We start from the raw sequence: 21,549 nt of genomic DNA, 5'->3' as shown, positions 1-21,549 counted from the left end.
GCCTGGAGAATTCTTGCCCGAGAACCCTCCCCCCTGCTTCGATCCCTCGGTGCTGTCTCTCAACCCGCTTTTGCACTCGCTTCGGGTTCCTGGTCCGGTGCACCATTGCCTGGCTGACACTTTTGTTCCAAAGACTTTAGAGACTGCTAAGTTTGTTTTTGTCAGGCACGATGCCCACAGGACACCGCTGCGGCCGCTGTATGACGGCCCATTCAGGGTTATCGAACCGGGCCAGAAACATTTTGTTTTGGATTTTGGGGGTCGTAGGGAGACTGTGTGTGTTGACAGACTTAAACCTGCACATGTTCTTCCGGACAGTCATGTAGTGCCGGCCCAGGCCCCTCGCCGTGGCCGCCCTCCTTCGACGGGGTTAACACGCTCTGGTTTTCCCCCCAGGATTACCCCCCGACCACCGGCGTTTGTGCCTCCTCCTGCCTTTCCTGCTCGCCTTCACCAGCCTCGTTCACAGGATGGACCTTCCTCTGCCTGTTCTCTCCCTCCCAGGTTCAGTCGTTCGGGCCGTTTGCTTAGGCCCAGGGTCCTGGACTGAATGGAGACCTAACTGTGTGTTCAGGGGGGGGTATGTGTGGCGGACCACCAGGTGGCTCCACTCACACCCAAGTTGAAGGGAAGTGCTGGGGTGGAGATTTTGGCGCTTACTGTTTGTGAAGTTCTTGAGAGAGTCAGTTAATAAAGTTGGAGTGAGACACTGAGACCTCTCTTGTCGTTATTACATACCTCCACAATAGGAAGTTTAGATGCCGAGAAAGCCTTCGACTCCGTCAGATGGGTATTTCTATACAAGGTTCTGGGGAAGTTTGGCTTTCAAGATAAGTTTATTAGAATAATTCAAGGTCTTTATGCTCAACCCTCAGCCCGAATTAAGGTGAATGGCGATCTCTCTAAACCTTTTATCCTGGAACGTGGCTGTAGACAGGGGTGTGCAATTTCGCCACTTCTCTTTGATTTATTAATAGAAACATTAGGCCAATCGATTAGACAAAATTACAACATTAAGGGCGTTGCACTATCAGGAGTTGAACATAAAGTAGCAATGTTCGCCGATGATGTATTGGTTTGCCTGGAGGACCCAGAGAGGTCTTTTAGTGAGTTGATGTCTACCTTAACTGATTTTGGGAAGTTATCTGGCTATAAGATTAACATTTCAAAAACACAGGTGATGACCTTAAATTACACAGCTTCTACAGCTTTACGTAGGAAATTTAAAATAAATTGGGATAATGAGAAAATCAAGTACCTGGGAATATACCTGACTGCAGACCTCTCGGGGCTCTTCCAGGCAAACTATGAGCCAATATCTGCAAGTATAAAAGATGATCTGCATAGATGGAATCTGGTCCCTTTTTTGAGTCTCAGCTCCCGGATATCCGCAATTAAAATTAATATGCTTCCCAGACTGCTTTACCTTTTTAGAAATTTGCCAATAGAAGTGTGTGATTATCAATTTATTGAGTGGGATAAATGGATCTCCAGATTTATCTGGCAGGGCCGAAAGCCAAGGGTTAAATATGCCACCCTACAGCTCCCCAAGGAAAAGGGAGGATTGGGCCTCCCTTGCCTCAGGAACTACTATTATGCCGCTCAAATAACCCCTCTCCTGTACTGGTGCAACGAAACATATACAGCTAGATGGAAGGAACTGGAATCCAGCCTAGTGGACCGGCTCCCTCTACAAGCTGCTATGGCAGATAAGGGTTTAATGTGTCGGCTGGAAACCTTGGGGAACCCCTGGCTAACTCACACCCTCCAAGTTTGGCAGAGGGTAATTAGCATTTGTGGGATACATAAAATGTTAAAAATTTTCAGGTGGTTTGCTTTCGATTCAGATTTTATCCCAAATAGACATGACTCTAATTTTAAAGCATGGATATCCTATGGCCTTACGACTTTCCTCTCTCTTACTCATATAAATATTGTGCTCAGATTTGAGGCCCTGCGGGAAAACCATTATTTGACAAAATACGATTTCCACAGGTATCTACAGCTGAGATCATATATTGATCATGAATGCAAATTGTCCGACTTTAGTGATGTTGAGTCGCATTTTTTCCTTATTCTGAAAAATGCCACAACCACGATTCCTACTAAATCCATCTCCAAATTATACAAAGCTCTTTCTAGTGCCAGCGAAGATAATACTTTATACATCAAAGATAAATGGGAAAGGGAATCAGGGATTGTTATTTCTGGGGGTGAATGGGAAAATCTTTGGCACTGTCAGTGGGCCACATCCAGTTCTATGAGCTGGAAGGAACATGGCTGGAAGAATATCATTAGGTATTTCAAGACACCATATCAGGAGAGATACAAAGGGGTCCATATGCAATGCTGGAGACAATGCGGCTCGACCATGGCTAACCACTTTCATGTCTTTTGGGATTGTCCCAAGTTAAAAAATTTCTGGATGGGTGTCCAGACCTCTCTAAGTGCAGTTTTCAATGTCCAAATACCTTTAGATTTTAAGGTTTTATACATGGGTCTGGTCCCCTTTCTGGAGCGTAAGAGTGAGATTAAGTTGGCACAATTACTTTTGGTGGCAAGTAAAAAAACAATTACTAGAAGATGGTTAAGCCCAGTCCAGCCTACACTAGAGGACTGGTTTGGGATCACTCTAGAGATATTTAGGATGGAAAAATTGACATATTTGCTAAGAAACCAAAAGGCCAAATTCTACGAAATTTGGAACAACTGGATACAATTTATTACCCCCACCAGAGCTGACTTCACTTGATTTTTACTGTTACCTGTTTTTTTTTTTGTTTGTTTTTTTTGTACTATTATTATTCGTTTATTTATTTACTTGTTTACCATGACAGCAGCACGGACCTCCCCCCAATTTGTGCTTATAGTTCTATGTAATGTGTTCTAAGCATCACCCTTTGGAGAGCAGGTGAACAACTCTCCCAGTAATGGCCAAAGGAGGGTAATATGTATCTGTTGATTATTGTTGTTTATCATCTGCTCTCCTAAACTAAATCTAAAAACCCGGAATGGACTTGGCTCATATGTTTCTTGTATACTGCTATGCAGATGCCTTATGTTTTCCTATCTCTACTTGTCCAATCCAAATAAAGATATAATTTAAAAAAAAAGAGATCTGCTGTGAGCATGAGGGTCGCTTTACCTGAACCTGCATGACCCTCATGAAGGCTGCAGAGCAGAACAAGGAATAAAATCAGCAGCTGCAACCCAAGATGCTGAGGTTGGAGTGTATTCAAAGGTAGAGACGGGACAAACTGAAGTGTTTCCAGATTAACTGAGTCAGTTTGCTAAAATAGATGGCCAAAAAGTCAATTTTAACTTTTAAAGATTTTGCAAATCACCTGTTACTAAACTTAAAAAAAAGGAGGTTCTGCCAGTGTGTGTGTTTAATGCTCGAGGCTTTTAGTGTGAACATATAACATTTGCATACTCCAATATATTTAGCTTTGCTTGTATTACAGCAGGTATAAAAACTTTGTTTGCATCAGCATCTGCCACACGCAGCAGCTACACACAGACCAATTTCCCAAATCTTCCTCTCTAAACAAAGTGGAAAAATTCTATTGCTACACTTACTGAGTCACAAGCAAGTTGGTCTTGTTGTTCAATCCAACCGTGCATTCGGGTTTTGATATTTCTTACCAGCCCCGTTTTTAGTTCATCACAGAGTAACTTAAAACAATGTCAGAGACACAGCCCAACAAAAGAGTATATAAATATATAGGTGGCTGTACCAGGTTTAATAGACCAGAATGTAACAAATGTTGGGTGTGTGTACCATTATTATAACAAACATTCAAACACTGTGTGTGAGAGCTTTGGTTTTATTAGTCTGACTTTGGAGCTGCTGCTATATTTTCTGGCAAATTCGAGAAACCACTTAGCAAAAGCAAACAAACTGAGAGCAAAGTGACAGACAAAGCATGGCTCTGGAATCAGTGCTCTGAACACTACATACCAGTGGTATGAAAAAACCCCAATCCTACTTTAGATTAAAAGAAAAGAAAAAAGCACTTCCACATCAACCCTCTAAAGATATTAGCATCTGGAACCCTGAACCATCTCTGTGAGTGAAAATGTGTCAGGTAATGTTTAGTACAGCTGACAGACAGGAGACAGAAAGGAAGCTAATTGGGAGGAGAGTAGAGGTACGTACAATCCTGATGCCTTTCTAATGCAATTTCAAGCTTCTCCTTGGTCTTCTGCATAATTCGTAGCTGCTCAGCGTAGTCTAGTGTTGGGAAGTAGGGTGATAGGGTGGGGTATCAACAATACACACACACGCACACAGGAGAAAGAGGCACGCGCACACACACACACACACACACAAAGAAGGAGAAAGAGGCACACACACACGCACAAAGAAGGAGAAAGAGGCACACACACACGCACAAAGAAGGAGAAAGAGGCACACACACACGCACAAAGAAGGAGAAAGAGGCACACACACACGCACAAAGAAGGAGAAAGAGGCACACACACACACGCACAAAGAAGGAGAAAGAGACACACACACACACACGCACAAAGAAAGAGAAAGAGACACACACACACACACACACACACACACACACACACACACACACACACACACACAAAGAAGGAGAAAGAGGCAGATGACAGTTAAGAGAGAAGCAGGAGAGGAGGTGAACAGAAGGAGTGGGGGAAAACAAAAGGGAAAACATGGTTGAGAAATAATGGAAGGTAAAAATACTGATGACTTGCTTATCTGAGAAAACCATAATGGTTTAAAGGCTGCGTGAGAATCTGCCACCTTTAACCTTTTTCTAGGGATTGAAAGTCATTAAAGCTGCCTAAAGGAAAAAAAATGTCATTATTCTGAGAAGAAAAAAGAAGTAGTTCAATATTTATTTACAACAGAAAAACAAGCCACACACAGTTAAATACTAAAAATAATATTCACACTGAGACATTAACACAATCACTTCATGGCCATCAGTCTGTGCACTGCAGCATGGAGAGCAGAGAAGTCAGCTACCCTGCTTCAAACTGGCCTATCAGGCTCTTCCTCATCTTCTGTCATATGTGTCACATATTAAGGTCGATGCATGTACACGTAATCCCTGAGAGCCAAACAGCTCTGAAAAATCCGTTTCAGCCCCGCCCACCTGCTACTCAAACCTGTTTGCCATTTGACTGAAATGGGATTAAGCACAGACTTTTGCCTTAGTCATATAATATACTTTACACGCTCACAATAACTCCAGTATTCATGCTGCCCAGCTTTGACGCTGTGCAGTAACAGTCGTGCTGTGAGGCTCATAAACATGAAGCATTCACACTCTATTACCAAGACCATAAAAAGTCTAAATGCATGTTTGTATATATGATTTTCTTGCTTGTTTCCATGGTTTCTCCTGGCTGAAAGGCCTCAGTCTAATGCAGCTAATCCTCAAACACCTGTACTCATTATAATTCTATATTTAACATATGCATCTTGAACTTGTGTGAGATAAAACTGAAATCATTTAGATGTTCTCAGATTATTATTATTATTATTATTATCAGTTAAGACACGCTATATTGCTTACAGCCTTCTCCATTACTGGTACAGGGTGCACTTGCATTTAAATTGAACTCAGATTGCTCCTGAAAACTGCACACTGCATCACTGCAGCTGCTTGCATTAGTCTTGTAGATCATACCTGACAGCTTGGCCTCCAGCCTCCGGATCTGATCATTTCTTCTGAGGAGCTGGGCAGGAAGGTCATCCCTGGAGCTGCTGCCATCAGATGCCTGAAAATAAATTAAAACAAAACAGACGTTTATAGAAGTGGAACTGGTCAATCAATTGGTTAGAATAATAGAAGATGTACAGCCACTCTGATTTACCAGTATTTTCAGTCATTTATAGAGAAAAAGTGCCAAATATTTCACGATTTCAGCAAAACAAAGTTTTATTTATATAGCACCTTTCATGACAGACTTCATCAAGTGCTTCACAACAAAATAATGTTAGAACATAAAAACAAAAAGTTACACAAATGCAAGTTTAAAAAGATGAGTTTTAGCTGTTTCTTTAATGTGATCAGCGAGTCTACAGATGCCAGGCTCAGAGGGAGAGTGTGCAGAGGCCTGGACCCTGTTGCAAAAGCTCCGTCTCCTTTAGGTCTCAGCCTAGTGTGATCGACGGTCAACTGGTTCTGATCACATGACCTCAGTGACCTGCTGGAGACGTATGGATGTGAGGGTTTGCTTATGCACACTGGTGTGTGTCCATGCAGAGCTCTAGAGGTCAAAACCAGAATCTTAAAATGGACTCTGAAGTTAATAGTAAATCAGCAGTGGAATTGGACAACTTTGTCAGAAGTCTCACAGTAACACTCTGAACATCCAGTAAAAGAGGTTCCCAGGAGGTTTTGCTGAGGCAGCTAACTAATAATGATTCAGACAAAATAAAGTAAAAGCATGAATGACAAGGTCAGAGTGTGAAACCAATATTGCCAAGCATAACCTGGCAATATTTCTTAAATGGTAGAAGCGAGAACAAACCAGATATTTAACATCAGTATCCAAAGTTAAACGTAACACCAACATTCCTGATAGAAGTTTTAACAAAGAGCAGCGAGTTTCCATGACCTTCAACACAAATCTCACAGTGGGACAGATATGGACTGTTTAGTCTTCATTAAGTTTAAAACATGGTCAGTTGTCTAACTTAATAGAATGTAAGCACTATTCAGGATTTGAAACTTAAGGCTTGTTTCTAACCACTTTCTAGATATAACTACATAGTAGTTATATCTAGAAACATTACATGATACACCATAGGCAAGTGGAAGAGGACCTGTACTTTGAAGCAGCAGCAAAGCCGGTGCCATCACACTGGAAGTCTGTGTGTAGTATCTGACTACAACAGGTACTGAACACATGCTGACTGGCTGAAAAGTGGGCTCACCATGAGGGAGAGAAACAGGATAAAGCACCAAAAGGGAAAAACACCCTGAGAAGCATGGCACGACTTTAATGGTTTCATACTCTGTTTTTACATCACTACAAAGAAGACGAACAAACAAGATTAGCGTACAGGACAGTCCACATATTTTTGACACGGCCCGCTGGTGTCAGTTAACAGCTACAACATGTAGATGACAGTCTGCAAAGCTCTGCATATGCTCTGGAGTGTGTCCTGACATTAACTCTCCAAGTCTCTGGAGCTCTACTGGAGGGATGAACGCCACTCTTCTATAGTGTTCAGTCATTTGAGATTTTGTCCAAGATATACCAAAGCACACCTGCATCCATGTCCGCACGAAAAGGCCTCTATGCTATCCTACATGTCATCAATTCTTCTTGTAACTGTATTTTCAAACAAAGACAATACTGACAGCCTTTCAAGCATCTCAGTGTACCAGGACACCTACACTATGTTATTGGAGAGTGTTGCCGTTATTGTGTTTCTAGTTTTCTTTGACTGTTTTGCCATCAATTCAGTGTTTTATTAACATAGATTTTGCCACAATGGTCAGACCATCGCAGACGCCTCAAGTCTTGACGTCTATAGGTCGGGCCCAGTGCCTTTCAAAGTAGGCTAGATTTCTAACAGAAGGCCTGATTGGTTTCCAAGTCCCTCTTTAGCCTGTGGCACCAAGATAACATTAGCCAACTTCTCCCAACAACACAGTTTATCCTAACTTTTGTGTAGTTGTAGATGTAGTAATGATGTATTGTCGTAAAATATGGCGGTGGCTGGACTTGACTCAGCATGCCATCTGAGAACCAGTGTTTTAATTCATGGAAAGATGTTCTGCTGGGTCACATGACAAATGCTGGTCAGCTGCAAGAAAGCTCTAACAAAATAAATTGGACGACAGAAAAATACATGTGCCAGCAGTAAGAGTTGTGCAGACAAGCTGACCAGGGTGTGCAGCTATGCTACTATGTTTGTTATACTACAAACCAAAAACACAAAGTAACATATCAGCTGGCTGTAACGCGACTAAGCAACTTCACTAAATTATTTAGTCAGCTGTACCTGAGCCTCAGGAGTCTGGCTTCCTCTCTCTCTTGAGAGAGAGCTACTTATTAGAGCTACTAAAAGAGCTTTAACAATGAGATGGATCTGATTAACAAACTATAATGGAAGCAATTGTCTTTAAAAAGTTGTTCTTAAATAAGGAAAACAATCAAGTACAATATCATAATATACACACAGCATTGCATTAAACGTGTTGGTCTTAAGACTGGACTCAAATATGATCATGAAGACACACAATCAGTACAAAAGAGCACATCTCCACTCCACCATCACCTTTACTATAGGCATGTCCATCAAAACTAAGGCCTGCTACCCAGGAATGGCTCTGCTGACAGCCACAGAGGATAACTAATGTACCAGGGCCACAGTGTTTAGCATCAACAGGAGCTGCCAGAGAAGCACAGTGAGGCCTTCATATCTGAGCTTTGACACTGACAATTTACACGCATAAGCAATCCTACTAGTAGATGCACTACTGCAGAACAGCAAAAACAGGGAACAGCAAATAAATAAGTGAAATACAATATGAAACTAAAAAACAAGCATGAGAGTCAACATGAGAAAAACTGAGTTCAAAAGCATAAAGAAACAAAGTGAAATGCATTTACTTTGTTGCTGATACAATACTTCTCAATCATCTCTGTGTTAAATGGTCATTTAATATTTAATGCAAAGCAGCACTCCAAGGACCGGTGAACATGTTAAAGTAATATAGGAAAACATATTGCAAACTGTTACTGAATGACCACCCAGAGATGAATGTTTTCTGTCATGTTAAAGCAAAAAGAAGGACAAGTCTGAAGTCTACTCCTCCTTTTTTTCCTATTAATAAACTTGGTTTATGTTATTAACCAAACTGTCAAAATTCTAAAGAACTTACAAAGTCATCCCCGGAGTCTGCTCCCACTGAGGTGATGGATTCCTTGCTGATGGTACGGGGTATGCGAACACCACTCCGAGGTGCTGTGGCGGCCTCCTCTGCAATCTTCTTTTTCAGCTTAGCAAACATATTCTTCTTTCAGTTTCTCTTCTTGGGTGCAGTTCAGTTTCTTCACCCAGTGCTCAGAGTTTAAGGCTCCCTGCTGTGTCGCCTCAGACAGCACCACTTCCTTATGCAGTAACACCTGAGAGAGGTTCCTGATAGTACTTCCATACTGCTACATCTACAAAATGAGAAAATAAAGTTATTAAATATCCAGGAAGAAGCTTAGTGCACAACATGTGACTGTGGTATGAGATGTTAGGAAATCACAACAGGGAAGGATATGTAATGTGTTATTTGTGTGTTTAACACGGAGACCATATACATTCTTCAGAAGCCCAAGCTTGACAACTGTCACATTGCTGTAATGAGTCTAGAACAAGATCCACAGTTTTTGGCATCATGTGGTAGATGTGCTGGACTCATATCTATGACGGGCAAAATCCTGGCTGTTTCATTTGGCTACACTACAGCCCACTAACAGCCCTATTTGACAAACTTTTACTGGCAGTAAAACAGACCGTTTGTCCATCAGACATGGCACGGGGAAGCCAGCATAGCTCCAACAGTAGTCCAATCATTTTGGTTACTCCGAGGAGACCGCAGGTTTCTGTGTGGTTCCTGTTGCAAGTGCACCAGCCCTTTAAACGTTTGTGTCATTGATGTGGCTTTTCTTGCAGCTCTGAAAACCTTACAGTTACTCATCACAACTGTCCCTGACTCTGGGCAGTTCCTAACTAAATCAGTTCCCCTGGCCTGGCTCCAGAGTATCCTACCCTACTCAACCCAACAGCTAAAGAACGAGTTTAGTCGCAAACTGCAGCAAAGACAAACCTAGAGTTAAATTAATTAAGGGGAAAAACAAAGTACGACATGAGAGTCTATTCTGACAGACAGCTAGCCATCTAGCTCTTCTAACCATAACAATAAGAGTTAACATTACCACCGGTGGTGCTAGCTGACGTTACACTGCCCGTACACTGAAGTCGCCTTCCTCTTACCATTTTCACTTCGATTAAAAGTCACTTCGTGTGGTTCTCGAGGGTGAAATGCCCTTTTTTGCTCTCTACAAACACTGAAAGGAAGGCTGGAGCCGTGGCAGTCCGGAATATGAGCTATAGACTTTGTGTTTCCAACGGGATGCTAGCCAGTGCTAGTCAGCGAGCTACAGCTCATACAGGAGACTTTACACGTAATCACCCCAGATGACTGAAGACGTCACGATTAGCCCTCTGCTCATTGGATAGAGGGAGTTAGAGGTGGGGAAATGTAGCGCTCCCTGTAGGCACTAAGAGCAATCACAATTACAATCAGAAGCGGGGGATTCCCGGTGGCTTTGAGACAGACGCTCAATAAAAAAAAAATAAAAAAAATAAAAATAAATATATATATATATATATATATATATATATATATATATATATACACACACATATAGAATAGAATAGAATAATCCTTTAATTGTCCCACAAGGGGAAATTTGGTTGTAACAGCAGCAAAAAGACACATATACAAACAAACAGTACACAGGACACAGAACAGAAACATACACAATTTTTCTTAAATATTTACATTAAGGACAATGGTTACTATATATATATATATATATATATATATATATATATATATATATATATATATATATATATATATACATATATATATATATATATATATATGAACGATATGTAAAACCAGCAGGAACATTTAGAAACCGTATATAAAAGTATTGTATACAAAATTACTGTCATAACCGCCGATTAGATTGCGATAGCCACTGTAAGTCTTGGAAAAATGAAATCCAGTGAATACCCTGAGATTTGCTGCCCTGTATTAGTACGGAAAGTCTAGGGTTCAGAGTATATGCATTAAATAAATAGACAAAAATAAATAAATAATCAGTTATTCAATTACTTTAGCAGTCATTAAAATTCCGATTGGTTATGAACTGTGAAGTTCATAAGTTTAACCCCACAGGGCTTAAATCTGGGACTCTCGATCATTTGACCCTTGAACTGAAGAAGCTTCTCGGATGAGAGGTGAAACGTCTTCAAGCAACTTAAAGAAGTCCAGACGCTTTTCTGTCCAAGCGCCTTAGACTACGATGACCTGGATGACTGAGACCCTTCAAAGACGACTGTGAAGTATTATTTATTCATCCTTTAATCCTTTACATTTATTTCTGTAAAATGTTAACACTGACACATTAAGTGAATAGCACTGATTATTTCTTCATCATGGCGGTTAGAGGGTGGGATACATTAGGGAGCAACTGAACAGTTTGTCCTCAGACTTGATGTGTTGGAAACAGGAAAATGGCCAAGTGTAAGGATCTGAACAAGTCCGAAAAGTGCCAAATTCTGATTGCAGATGACTGCATCAGAGCATCTCCAAAACTGTATATGTGCTACAATTCTCAGCAATAAGAAGATAATGACATCCCACAGCCCTGTTTACACAGAAAAACCATCATTTTTTCATTCTGTGTCAACACAGCAAAGGCTGCAGCCCTTTAGTTAGCACTGCATAAAAGTAGCAAGCATAAATTAAGTAACATTTGTGGCAGATTTTAAATGCAACTTTTCATACAGCTAAATATATTGGAAGCTCAGGCAAACTTATTTAACATGATGGGCCACATACAGTCCACTTTACCTTAAGTGGGCTGGACCTGTGAAACTCCTGTGTAAAGAAGTTTAACCTCACAGCGCAGTTTCAACAGTATGTCTCAGTTTTTCCAGATGATAAAGAAACTGCTTTACTAAAGGAAGAAATCCGTCAGCTCAACCTTTTGGGATTAATTGTAAGACATGAACATGCAAAAAAATCATAGAACACCCCCCCCCCCCCCCCCCCCCATCATGGCTTCATAAAAAACAGTCTTCTGTGTATTTTTTATGGAGTTGGTGTCATTTAAAAGCATGAAACTCAAAATGCTGTAACTTTTACAACACCTGTGTGTTCATGTACTCAGTATAAAATGAATTGTAACACAGTGCCTGACTTTTGGTTTTTCTTTTACTTAAATAAATGACACTCCAAAAATAAATGAAGTGTTTGCATTTCACAATATCCAGGATATACCATAAATAGCACTAATACCAAAGATGTTAAGCTCATGAGTACAGATGAACCGAGGGGTCATTCTTGGCTCTTCTTCCAAGCAGCAACGTTAAATCAGAATTTTTTGGATTTCTTTATTTAAAGCAACACACAGAAAAAAATATAATTACAAGAGCAGATTGTTGAAAGTTACAGAGAATGTTTTGGTACCATGGATTTAACAATACTGATATTTCCAACAAGATAGGAAAGAATACATTTTATTTAATACATCAACTCTCTGGTTTACATATTTATTCATTTATGATATCACATGAGGAGGATACCTCTTTTGAAACTTGGTTGGATAGATACAACGTTTCCGTTTGTGCAGTGCGTTGTCCTCTGACACGCAGCTGTATTTACATAAGAAACTAAATTAGAAGAGTCTTTAGGACACTGCGCACAGTTTGCTTAGCAGTGACAACTTATGTTGATTTATAAATATGAATATTTTACAGGGGTTAGCCAACTTTCTTCTTTTCTGTTACACACCAGCAGTGTGACACTGCTCAGCAAGCCTCCTTTGCTGTACTGATTTAAGCTGCAGAATAATGGTATTAAATGCACAGAGTGGGAGTAGCAATTGACACTTGGCACCAAAAATGCACTCTAGATACTCTAAATGTATTAAATGTATATGGGCTCTCAAGTGCTGATGCAGCTGTCCCCGTCAGCACTGTGCACTGCACAAATGCCTGTGTTTGAGCTTTAACCTGCTTACAGGAAATAAGGTGTTGTTGTTCGGGGCGGGATGACTCTTTCAGAGTCGGGCACTGCTCTGAACAGTTTGGGCTCTCTCGTGTTAGCGTCTTTGAAGACCATGATGGAGGCTATGTTGCCACAGCGGTAGCAGTAGTTGGGAGCTGACCACACGGTTACCAGCTTCTCATCGAACATGAACTTGTAGCCCTCATGGACGAGTTGATGAGCCCTGCAGATCAGCTTCAGGTTGTTGATGTGCACGAACTGCAGTTTTTTTAAAGAAAGAAATGAGAGAAGAAAAGGAGGAGGAAAAAAATTATTACAATCCCAAAACAAGGCTGCAGTAATCCTGTGCTGCTGCCATGAACTAATTCAAGTGAGAAGTTGATTTTGCAAGGGAAATTTCTCCAAACACTGCAATTGTGTCATAGTAAGAGAGGTCGAAGGAGTTACTGAAAAATGTTATTTAGAAAAAAAATCTACTTCTCTGCCACAAACTGTTTTTACACCTATACAAACAGGTAAACAGTGTTTCACTTCAGCTGTTCACATGATATCGCTCTCCTCATGTTCACTACATCATTTACATAAAGTTGAATTTAACGCGTCTCTGGCACGCTGTTAGTTTTACAAGTACTTCAAATACAGGAGTACATGTTCATCCAGCTACGGTGGCCTGCTGATACACCAAGTCTGGATCCCAGTTAACCTCAGACTGTTCACAGTTTGTGTCAGCAGAGTCCTGTGGCTTTGGAGAGGCCAAGGGTGACAGCTCATTATGAATAAAGTTTAGCAGCTGACCATACTGCTGTGGATCAGCTTGATCTCTTCCATTTGCAAGGGGAAGGGAGTATAGGTAAAGCGTAGCTTGGGGCCTGCTACAGTTTGAATGTAGCAAGAGGATAAAATTGTAATGAGTTCATACAGATGGGAATCTGACTACAGCTGTGGCAATAGTAACCAACTGCATATTTTCACAGCTATCATTTTACACCTAAAAACACATTTTCATGTAGCAGGACATTTATTACATCAATATCATCAAAAGTAATCAAGTATAAAAAACCAACCTCATTTGTGACCTTGGCACCAAAAAGCCAACCAGCTCCTCTGGGGCTGATGGCCCAGGTATCCACATCTTCAGGGTCTGACCACACCAAATCACAAAAAGCTCCTTTGTGGGGGATTTCCTGGTTCCGCTCAATGGTTCGAATTTGGTCCAGGGTCTTTATGTCTGGAGAGAGGCCTCCATGGACACACAGGATTTGCTCGTCCATCAGCTGAAAGAAAACAAGCCAAGAAGAATAATTTGGAATCACAGATGCGTTATAGGGTCATACTTCTGAGACTTTACACGAGCACAGAATAACGTGCGAGCCAGTGTTCCATGTGGGGCCCTGTGCTACATGGCAAACAGGCGCCACATGACGGTGAAGCACCCAAACACAAGAAATTTAACATTTCAACTACTCAAGTTGAAGAGTTGCAGTTCTGACATGGTGCACCGTGACATGGAGAGCAACCGTGTGTGACAGGTTGACTTCCATCGAGTGTTTAGAGAGCGACAAGAGTGCTGCGAGCTGTGCATGGCTGCACTTAACACAGACATCAAAGATAAAGACATTTTTTAAAAAGTTGTGAAATACTAAACCTGGTTACTTAGGTCTCACAGTGACTAAGGGATGGGTGATTTTCAGAGTTTAAAAGACTCCTTGGTGGTTAACGACAGCAAAGTATGCCATGGTTTTCACCCGACAGCAAAGGGATTTATTTAAAACAAGCAGCCTGAGAAAGCCGTTTTTATAAACTGATACTAAATAAACAAACGTGAACTTCAACCTCAACTGAACCAAAAACAAACTGATCATATTTCTAAGAACTACCACGTCATCAGGAAGGTGAAACTGTTGGCTAAGAAAAACGTTCTCAGCAGAGCATTCGCAAACATTTGCCGTTTGATCTTTTTCTAAAGTTCAGTTGCTAGCCCCTTCCCTTCCTGTCGATGCTGTAAAAGATGAGATGGCCTCACGCTATCATGCTTCTTTGTCTTTGACCAGTCTGTCTCTGGTCCATTTGATGTAGTTTTGCTTCTCTTGTCTCACTGTCTGACTTGTTTCAGCCGTGGTCTGCACCTCTAACCTCTCCCTTTGGTATCTTGTGATAACTGCTGGTGCACATCAGTTTAGTGTGCACAGCTGCTTCACTTCTGGAGAGCTGTCATTCCCTACATACATCACTTTGAAAGCATAAGCAGCTGTCATGTACCTGGAAAGATGTAATAACAGTACAAATTACATTAACAGTGTAATACTCACAGCTGCAACTGTTAACATATCAAAGACTTTGGTGCAATAACGCCAGGCATTAGCATTCCCATACTTGGTCTGGCACTCATCTGTAAGAATAAAAAAGAGAGCTGAGTGGTACAGAAGCAATGTCATCTGTTGATTTCATTCTTCTTCTGCTTCTTTTTCTACTGTTTTTACTTCGTTTTGTTTAAACATGTTTTTATATTAGACAAAGAGTTTTTAAATAACAATTTCATTTATTAAGAGAAAAAGCTAACTAACCCTGTGTGTGTGTGTGTGTGTGTGTGTGTGTGTGTGTGTGTGTGTGTGTGTGTGTGTGTGAGAGAGATATAACTAGCAATGAGACCTTAAAGTTGGGAATTCTGGCCCACCATTCTCTGCATAGTTGTTTTTTCATCAAGCCATAATGAACATCCTACCTAAGGTTACGCAAAAGCACCTCAGTCTGATTCCAGTAAAGTCTCAGTAAGCCTCTCCAAAACCTTATTTTGTTATTTGTGAGCCATTCAGAGGTGGACTTGTCGGTGATGAGACAGCTTAAGGCCACGAAGTGATAGCGGACATTCTCCTTCAGGTTTTTTTTCTTGTTTTTGTTTTGTTTGTTTTTTTCAGATTTTGGTGAAGAGCAGAATTCAAGGTTCATTCAAGTACGGCAAGTCGTCCGGCCCCTGAAGCAGCAAAGCAGCCCGAGACCATCACACCACACCACCACATTGGACTGTTGGTGTGATGTTGTCTATTATAAAATGCTGTTAGTTTTACATCAGATTAAACAACAAGATGAAAACCTTCCAGATAGTTCAGCTTTTGTCTTGTCAGTCCACAGACCATTTTCAATTCAGTTTTACAGTGGCTTGCAAAAGTATTCAGCCCCCTTTGGTCTGAGTGCAGTCAGTTGCCCATAGACATTGCCTGATGAGTGCTAATGACTAAATAGAGTGCACCTGTGTGTAATCTAATGTCAGTACAAATACAGCTGCTCTGTGACAGCCTCAGAGGTTGTCTAAGAGAATATTGGGAGCAACAACACCATGAAGTCCAAAGAACACACCAGACAGGTCAGGGATAAAGTTATTGAGACATTTAAAGCAGGCTTAGGCTACAAAAAGATTTCCCAAGCCTTGAACATCCCACGGAGCACTGTTCAAGCCATCATTCAGAAATGGAAGGAGTATGGCACAACTGTAAACCTACCAAGACAAGGCCGTCCACCTAAACTCACAGGCCGAACAAGGAGAGCGCTGATCAGAAATGCAGCCAAGAGGCCCATGGTGACTCTGGACGAGCTGCAGAGATCTACAGCTCAGGTGTCCATAGGACAACTATTAGTCGTGCACTGCACAAAGTTGGCCTTTGTGGAAGAGTGGCAAGAAGAAAGCCATTGTTAACAGAAAACCATAAGAAGTCCTGTTTGCAGTTTGCCACAAGCCATGGGGGAGACACAGCAAGCATGTGGAAGAAGGTGCTCTGGTCAGATGAGACCAAAATGCAAAACGCTATGTGTGGCGGAAAACTAACACTGCACATCACTCTGAACACACCATCCCCACTGTCAAATATGGTGGTGGCAGCATCATGCTCTGGGGGTGCTTCTCTTCAGCAGGGACAGGGAAGCTGGTCAGAGTTGATGGGAAGATGGATGGAGCCAAATACAGGGCAATCTCGGAAGAAAACCTCTTGGAGTCTGCAAAAGACTTGAGACTGGGGCAGAGGTTCACCTTCCAGCAGGACAACGACCCTAAACATAAAGCCAGGGCAACAATGGAATGGTTTAAAACAAAACATATCCATGTGTTAGAATGGCCCAGTCAAAGTCCAGATCTAAATCCAATCCAGAATCTGTGGCAAGATCTGAAAACTGCTGTTCACAAACGCTGTCCATCTAATCTGACTGAGCTGGAGCTGTTTTGCAAAGAAGAATGGGCAAGGATTTCAGTCTCTAGATGTGCAAAGCTGGTAGAGACATACCCTAAAAGACTGGCAGCTGGAATTGCAGCAAAAGGTGGTTCTACAAAGTATTGACTCAGGGGGCTGAATAATTACGCACACCCCACTTTGCAGTTATTTATTTGTAACAAATGTTTGGAATCATGTATGATTTTCGTTCCACTTCTCACGTGTACACCCCTTTGTATTGGTCTTTCACGTGGAATTTCAATAACATTGATTCATGTTTGTGGCTGTAATGTGAAAAAATGTGGGAAAGTTCAAGCGGGCCGAATACTTTTGCAAGCCACTGTATTTATACAGCACCAAATCACAACAATGGTTGCCTCAAGGTGCTATATAAATAAAATTGAACTGAATTTTTCCCAAAAGTCCTGAGGATCACCAAGATCAGGGCAAATGTGAGACAAGCCGTTGTGCCTTGGATGCCATTTCTGCAAAATCTCTTTTCACTGCAGAATTTTATTACTGTTGTATCATGCACACTGAGCTAAACTGAGGCGAGTGAGGCCTGCAGTTCTGTAGATGATGCTGTGGGTTCTTTTGCACCATTGATGTGCCCTTGGAGTAATTTTGGGAGGCCTGCCACTGTTCACCACTGAAGTTTTCTCAATTTGTGGATAATGGTGCTCGTGATTTGCCTTAGTTGGCTTTGTAACCATTTCCAGTCTGAGGTCAGCCTGGAATCAGGTCTGGGTGTGACTGTACTCACCTTTCCATAAAGGTGGATAATAAGAGCGAGCAATGACTTTTTCCACATAGGGACAGGTACGTTTGGATTGTCAATAAATAAAACCATCAGTTTAACAATTGGGTTGTCTTTGTCTAATATAAACATTAGCTTGATCTTAAACATTTTAGTGTGAAATATATGCAAAAATATTATATCAGGAAGGGAGAAAAATGCTTCTTCAAAGTACTGTGCATGTCATATAAACTAAGTATTGTGAAAAACAGCTTTAAAAAATATTTTGTTTTGTTGTTTGATTTTTTTGGTCCTATTTCGACACAATCTATTTGTTAGTTCTATATTATTATTATTTCATTTGTTGTTTTCCAAAGTAAAAAAAAAGGGCTGCTCCTCATCAGCTCTGTGAATCAAAACTCACCATAAAAGCCGTAAACTTGGGTGATCTGCCTGCTCTCATGGTTTCCACGTAGAAGAGTGATGCGGTCAGGCCATTTGGCCTTCAGCACTAGCAGATAGGTGAACGTCTCCAAGCTGTAATACCCTCGGTCGACGAAGTCACCCTACAGATGACGGAGGTTTATTACAGACACTGTGCCAACATACCTGTTAAACAGAACCAATTAAGAAAGCTGCTTCTAAAAATGTGTTCCAAACTTAATAAAAGAAACAAACCATGAAGATGTAATTTGTGTCTGGAACCTGGCCACCAGTTCGGAAGAGTTCACAAAGATCATAAAACTAGAACACAGACATAGACACTCGGGTATTTATTTAAAACCCAGACCAACATTAAAAAAGGTGAAAACTATGTTAAGAGTCAGTGTAAACATGTTGCTTAGAAACATCAGTGATCAGGGTGTTTTGAGACTCCATTTTTACCTGTCCATGTATGTCCCCACACACTGTTACAGGAGTGGAGACGGGCTGCACGTTGGACTCCTCCAGCAGAAGATCACACACGTAGTCACATAACCTCTGTACAGATCACAGCATAACAGACAGAAAACATAAGCCACTCACTGTTTGTAAATAAGACCAATTTCATAATAGAAGTATGAATCTAAAGCATTTCCTAAGCAACTGGGAAGTTCAACTACTTTCATTCTGCCTGAGCCCTGTTAACCAAGTGGTGTTCAAGAATAGTTCACCAGGCTTTTTTACGCATGCTAATGCTCTTCCTTGGATGTTTGCTGCCTTTTGTTACTGTTTCAGTCACTGCTTTAATAATGTTGACATCTGGCCTCTGAGGAGGTAAATTGTAAATGGTCTGATTCTTTTATAATGCTTTTCTTCTCTCCTGGAGGACTCAAAGTGCTCTATACAACGTGCCACATTCACACAAGCACTTGGTTTTAAGTGCTTTCTAGCTACTATTTACACACGATCATACGCCGGTGGATGAAACTGGTTGTTAATATCTTGTCCAAGGATATTTGGCCAGGGATCGAACCACCAACCTTCCGATCAGTAGATGACCTGCTCTACCACCTGACCTACAGCCACCCAGGCCAGTCATAACTGATAGTGTTTCACTGTGGATTTTCCATCTAAGTGTAGCAATGCGCTGGGAATTGTTCACACTGAAAAATAAAGTTGTTGCCAATTAGATGTTTACATCTAATGAGACGTGCTAATCAAATCTGTAATTTGTTCAAAAAAGTAACCAATGTCAAAATACAAACTCTGAAAGACCTTCAGAAAGCTTGGACAACTATTGCTCAAGACCACTTAAAATAAAATTACAAGAAAGACTTAAAAAAAAAAAAAAACAGCACAAGAGAGACCTGTTCCTGTTTTTCAGTTTAGCCAATCTGATGCAAATTCGTGCAGCTAAATCTTCGGTTGGTGGGACATGAGATGAGCCGTATTGTTCACAGTATTGCCAGAGTATAATTGTGTATTTAATAAAAAATTTATAATTTGTGTCCCCGTATCCTTTTAAGTATCATCATGTAGAGTATCGTGACACTACGCTGTATCGATTTTTTCCTCTGCCCCTAGGTGACGTGTCACCAAAAACATATTTGTAGCCCGTCAGTGTCACTTACAGTAACTGAACGACTGTTTCCTTTAAATTCAGATCTTGACAATAACTTTGAGTGCACATTAACTATTGTTTCCTTTCACAAACCGCTGATCAGCTTGACTAGTCTCCCGGTTTCACAATGACTTTCACCAACTAGAACAACCATGAAACTGTCACTGGCTACTACGGGGGAGTGTAATTGAGTTTGAAAGGATGGGAAGGAACGGTACTCTTGGTCACTGCAACTACTCTTAAAATCGTATGAAGCCAACCAAGACTGAGTACAGCTTTACACCGGTGAGAAAAACCCAGCGGTCAGCCCATATGATAACAGCTAGCAGCATCGGCTCACTGCTGATATTGTGGTACCTTCAGAAAAATAACAATCCCTCAGGCCACTGTCGCTCCTGCTCCCATACCATCTCAGAGGATGTTACTAAACTTTAACTATGCCATGACAGCTAAGATACATTATTATTTTACTGTCTGAGATATTGAAATCAACAGACTAGCATCACTAGCTAGCTATAGCTAATTCTGCTATTCCAACAGACAGCAGGAGTGAGAGTGCGCCGTTATTATCAGCCCACAACACGGATTCAGCAGAAACACGTCAAGAAAGTCACATTTACCTTAAGATCGTTTTCTGGGAGGTATTTACACTGCTTTGCAATCTCTGCATATTTATCCAAATCTAGAGGCGCCATTGTACCCAGACAGTTATATACGTCACTTCCTGCAACACTTGAGAGGAGTGTTTTCGTCTCTAACGTCATTTAAAATTCGTCACAAACCGAAATATGATGTGACTGTATATGCAACTCTGTTACTTTAAACCAGGGGCGTCAAACTCATTTGCACAGGGGGCCAAAACTCAAGGCACACTTTAGGTCGCGGGCCAAACAAGATAAACATTCATTGAACAAACTAAAACAATGTTTTTTAAATATAAATATGAATAAAAACGGACAGGAATATTATTCCAGAATAAATAAACTTAGAAAAAATAAACTTTAACTTTAACTTTAAATATTTTGCTCTCCATAAAAATATATCCTGTCAAAATTATGCAAGTTAGAAATATGAAAATGCTGCCAAAACCCCCAGAAAAAATACATGAAAATTGTGCGTCTAAGTAAACCCTAAAATAACAACAAATCAAAACAATGAGATTTTGTTGCTATTATGCCAGTTTATAAAAAAATAAAATAAACTTAAAATATTTTGCTCTTCATAAAAATATCTCCTGATACAAATTCAAAATATGAACATGATGCAAAAAACAAACTGGAAATATAAATAAAATTTCTGCTTTTAAAAAAAGTAAAAAAAAACCCAACAACAACAAATCATAACATTCAGTTTTCTTGGCTCTTATGCCACTTTGTCAGAGCTGGATGCTTGGCATCTTTTTTTGGCAACAAGTTTGTTTAAGTTTGGTGTGAGGTCTCGTGTTGTAGAGATTCTCAGGATGGACTGCAGGCGTTCATCGGTGAGACGACTCCTGTGTGCTGTTTTGTTAATCTTCAACACTAAAAACAGCTTCTCACACAGATATGTGCTACCAAACATCTACAAGGTTCGAGCCGCATGTAGACGGAGCTGGGGCATTGCTTCAGGAATGGAACGAATAAACTGTGCCCTTCAGTGTCGTACTTTGCCTTGAGTGTCCCATTACACTGCAGCTCAATCAGCTCCATCTGAATCTGCACAGGTGCAGTTTCCATGTCAACTGTAAATGGGTTGCGAAGCAGCTCGAAATTCTCTTTTTGCGCTTCAAAGTCA

General features: G+C 40.8%; 2 protein-coding genes across 4 annotated transcripts in view; both read right to left on the bottom strand.

The window, feature by feature from the left end:
• golga1 (golgin A1) overlaps positions 1 to 10,168 on the bottom strand; it is a 29,123-nt gene extending 18,955 nt beyond the window's left edge. For 2 of the 3 annotated variants that reach the window (XM_063489784.1, XM_063489786.1), the window contains exons 1-4: positions 9,986 to 10,168; positions 8,883 to 9,165; positions 5,670 to 5,760; positions 4,160 to 4,234 (exon numbers count right to left, since the gene is read on the bottom strand). In XM_063489784.1, the coding sequence (XP_063345854.1) occupies positions 4,160 to 4,234; positions 5,670 to 5,760; positions 8,883 to 9,011 (295 nt within the window). In that variant the 5' untranslated portion in view covers positions 9,012 to 9,165; positions 9,986 to 10,168. The remainder of the gene's footprint in view (positions 1 to 4,159; positions 4,235 to 5,669; positions 5,761 to 8,882; positions 9,166 to 9,985) is intronic. The other variant, XM_063489785.1, reaches the window with a different exon arrangement.
• A 1,873-nt stretch (positions 10,169 to 12,041) lies between these two features.
• LOC134639083 (serine/threonine-protein phosphatase 6 catalytic subunit-like) lies at positions 12,042 to 20,497 on the bottom strand. Its single transcript, XM_063490121.1, has 7 exons — positions 20,397 to 20,497; positions 18,618 to 18,713; positions 18,411 to 18,476; positions 18,157 to 18,298; positions 15,107 to 15,186; positions 13,862 to 14,071; positions 12,042 to 13,055 (listed from the first exon to the last, which is right to left on the bottom strand). Exons 1-7 carry the CDS (start codon positions 20,469 to 20,471, stop codon positions 12,807 to 12,809), a joined length of 918 nt encoding a protein of 305 aa, XP_063346191.1. The 5' UTR covers positions 20,472 to 20,497; the 3' UTR covers positions 12,042 to 12,806.
• Positions 20,498 to 21,549: the final 1,052 nt, after the last annotated feature.

This window comes from Pelmatolapia mariae, linkage group LG12 (genome assembly GCF_036321145.2).
Source record: "Pelmatolapia mariae isolate MD_Pm_ZW linkage group LG12, Pm_UMD_F_2, whole genome shotgun sequence".
Taxonomy (NCBI): Eukaryota; Metazoa; Chordata; class Actinopteri; order Cichliformes; family Cichlidae; genus Pelmatolapia; species Pelmatolapia mariae.
Note: the sequence above shows the minus strand (reverse complement) of the source record. Positions and strands in the feature narration are given on the sequence as shown.

Bases quoted from the DNA above. Each gene is read 5' to 3' on its own strand.
- LOC134639083 (XM_063490121.1), bottom strand. From the start codon at position 20,471: ATGGCGCCTCTAGATTTGGATAAATATGCAGAGATTGCAAAGCAGTGT. The intron at 14,072-15,106 runs GTGAGTATTACA...GTTTTCTTTCAG, and splicing joins ATATGTTAACAGTTGCAGCT to CTGATGGACGAGCAAATCCT. The intron at 13,056-13,861 runs GTTGGTTTTTTA...AAAAAACTGCAG, and splicing joins GTGCCAAGGTCACAAATGAG to TTCGTGCACATCAACAACCT.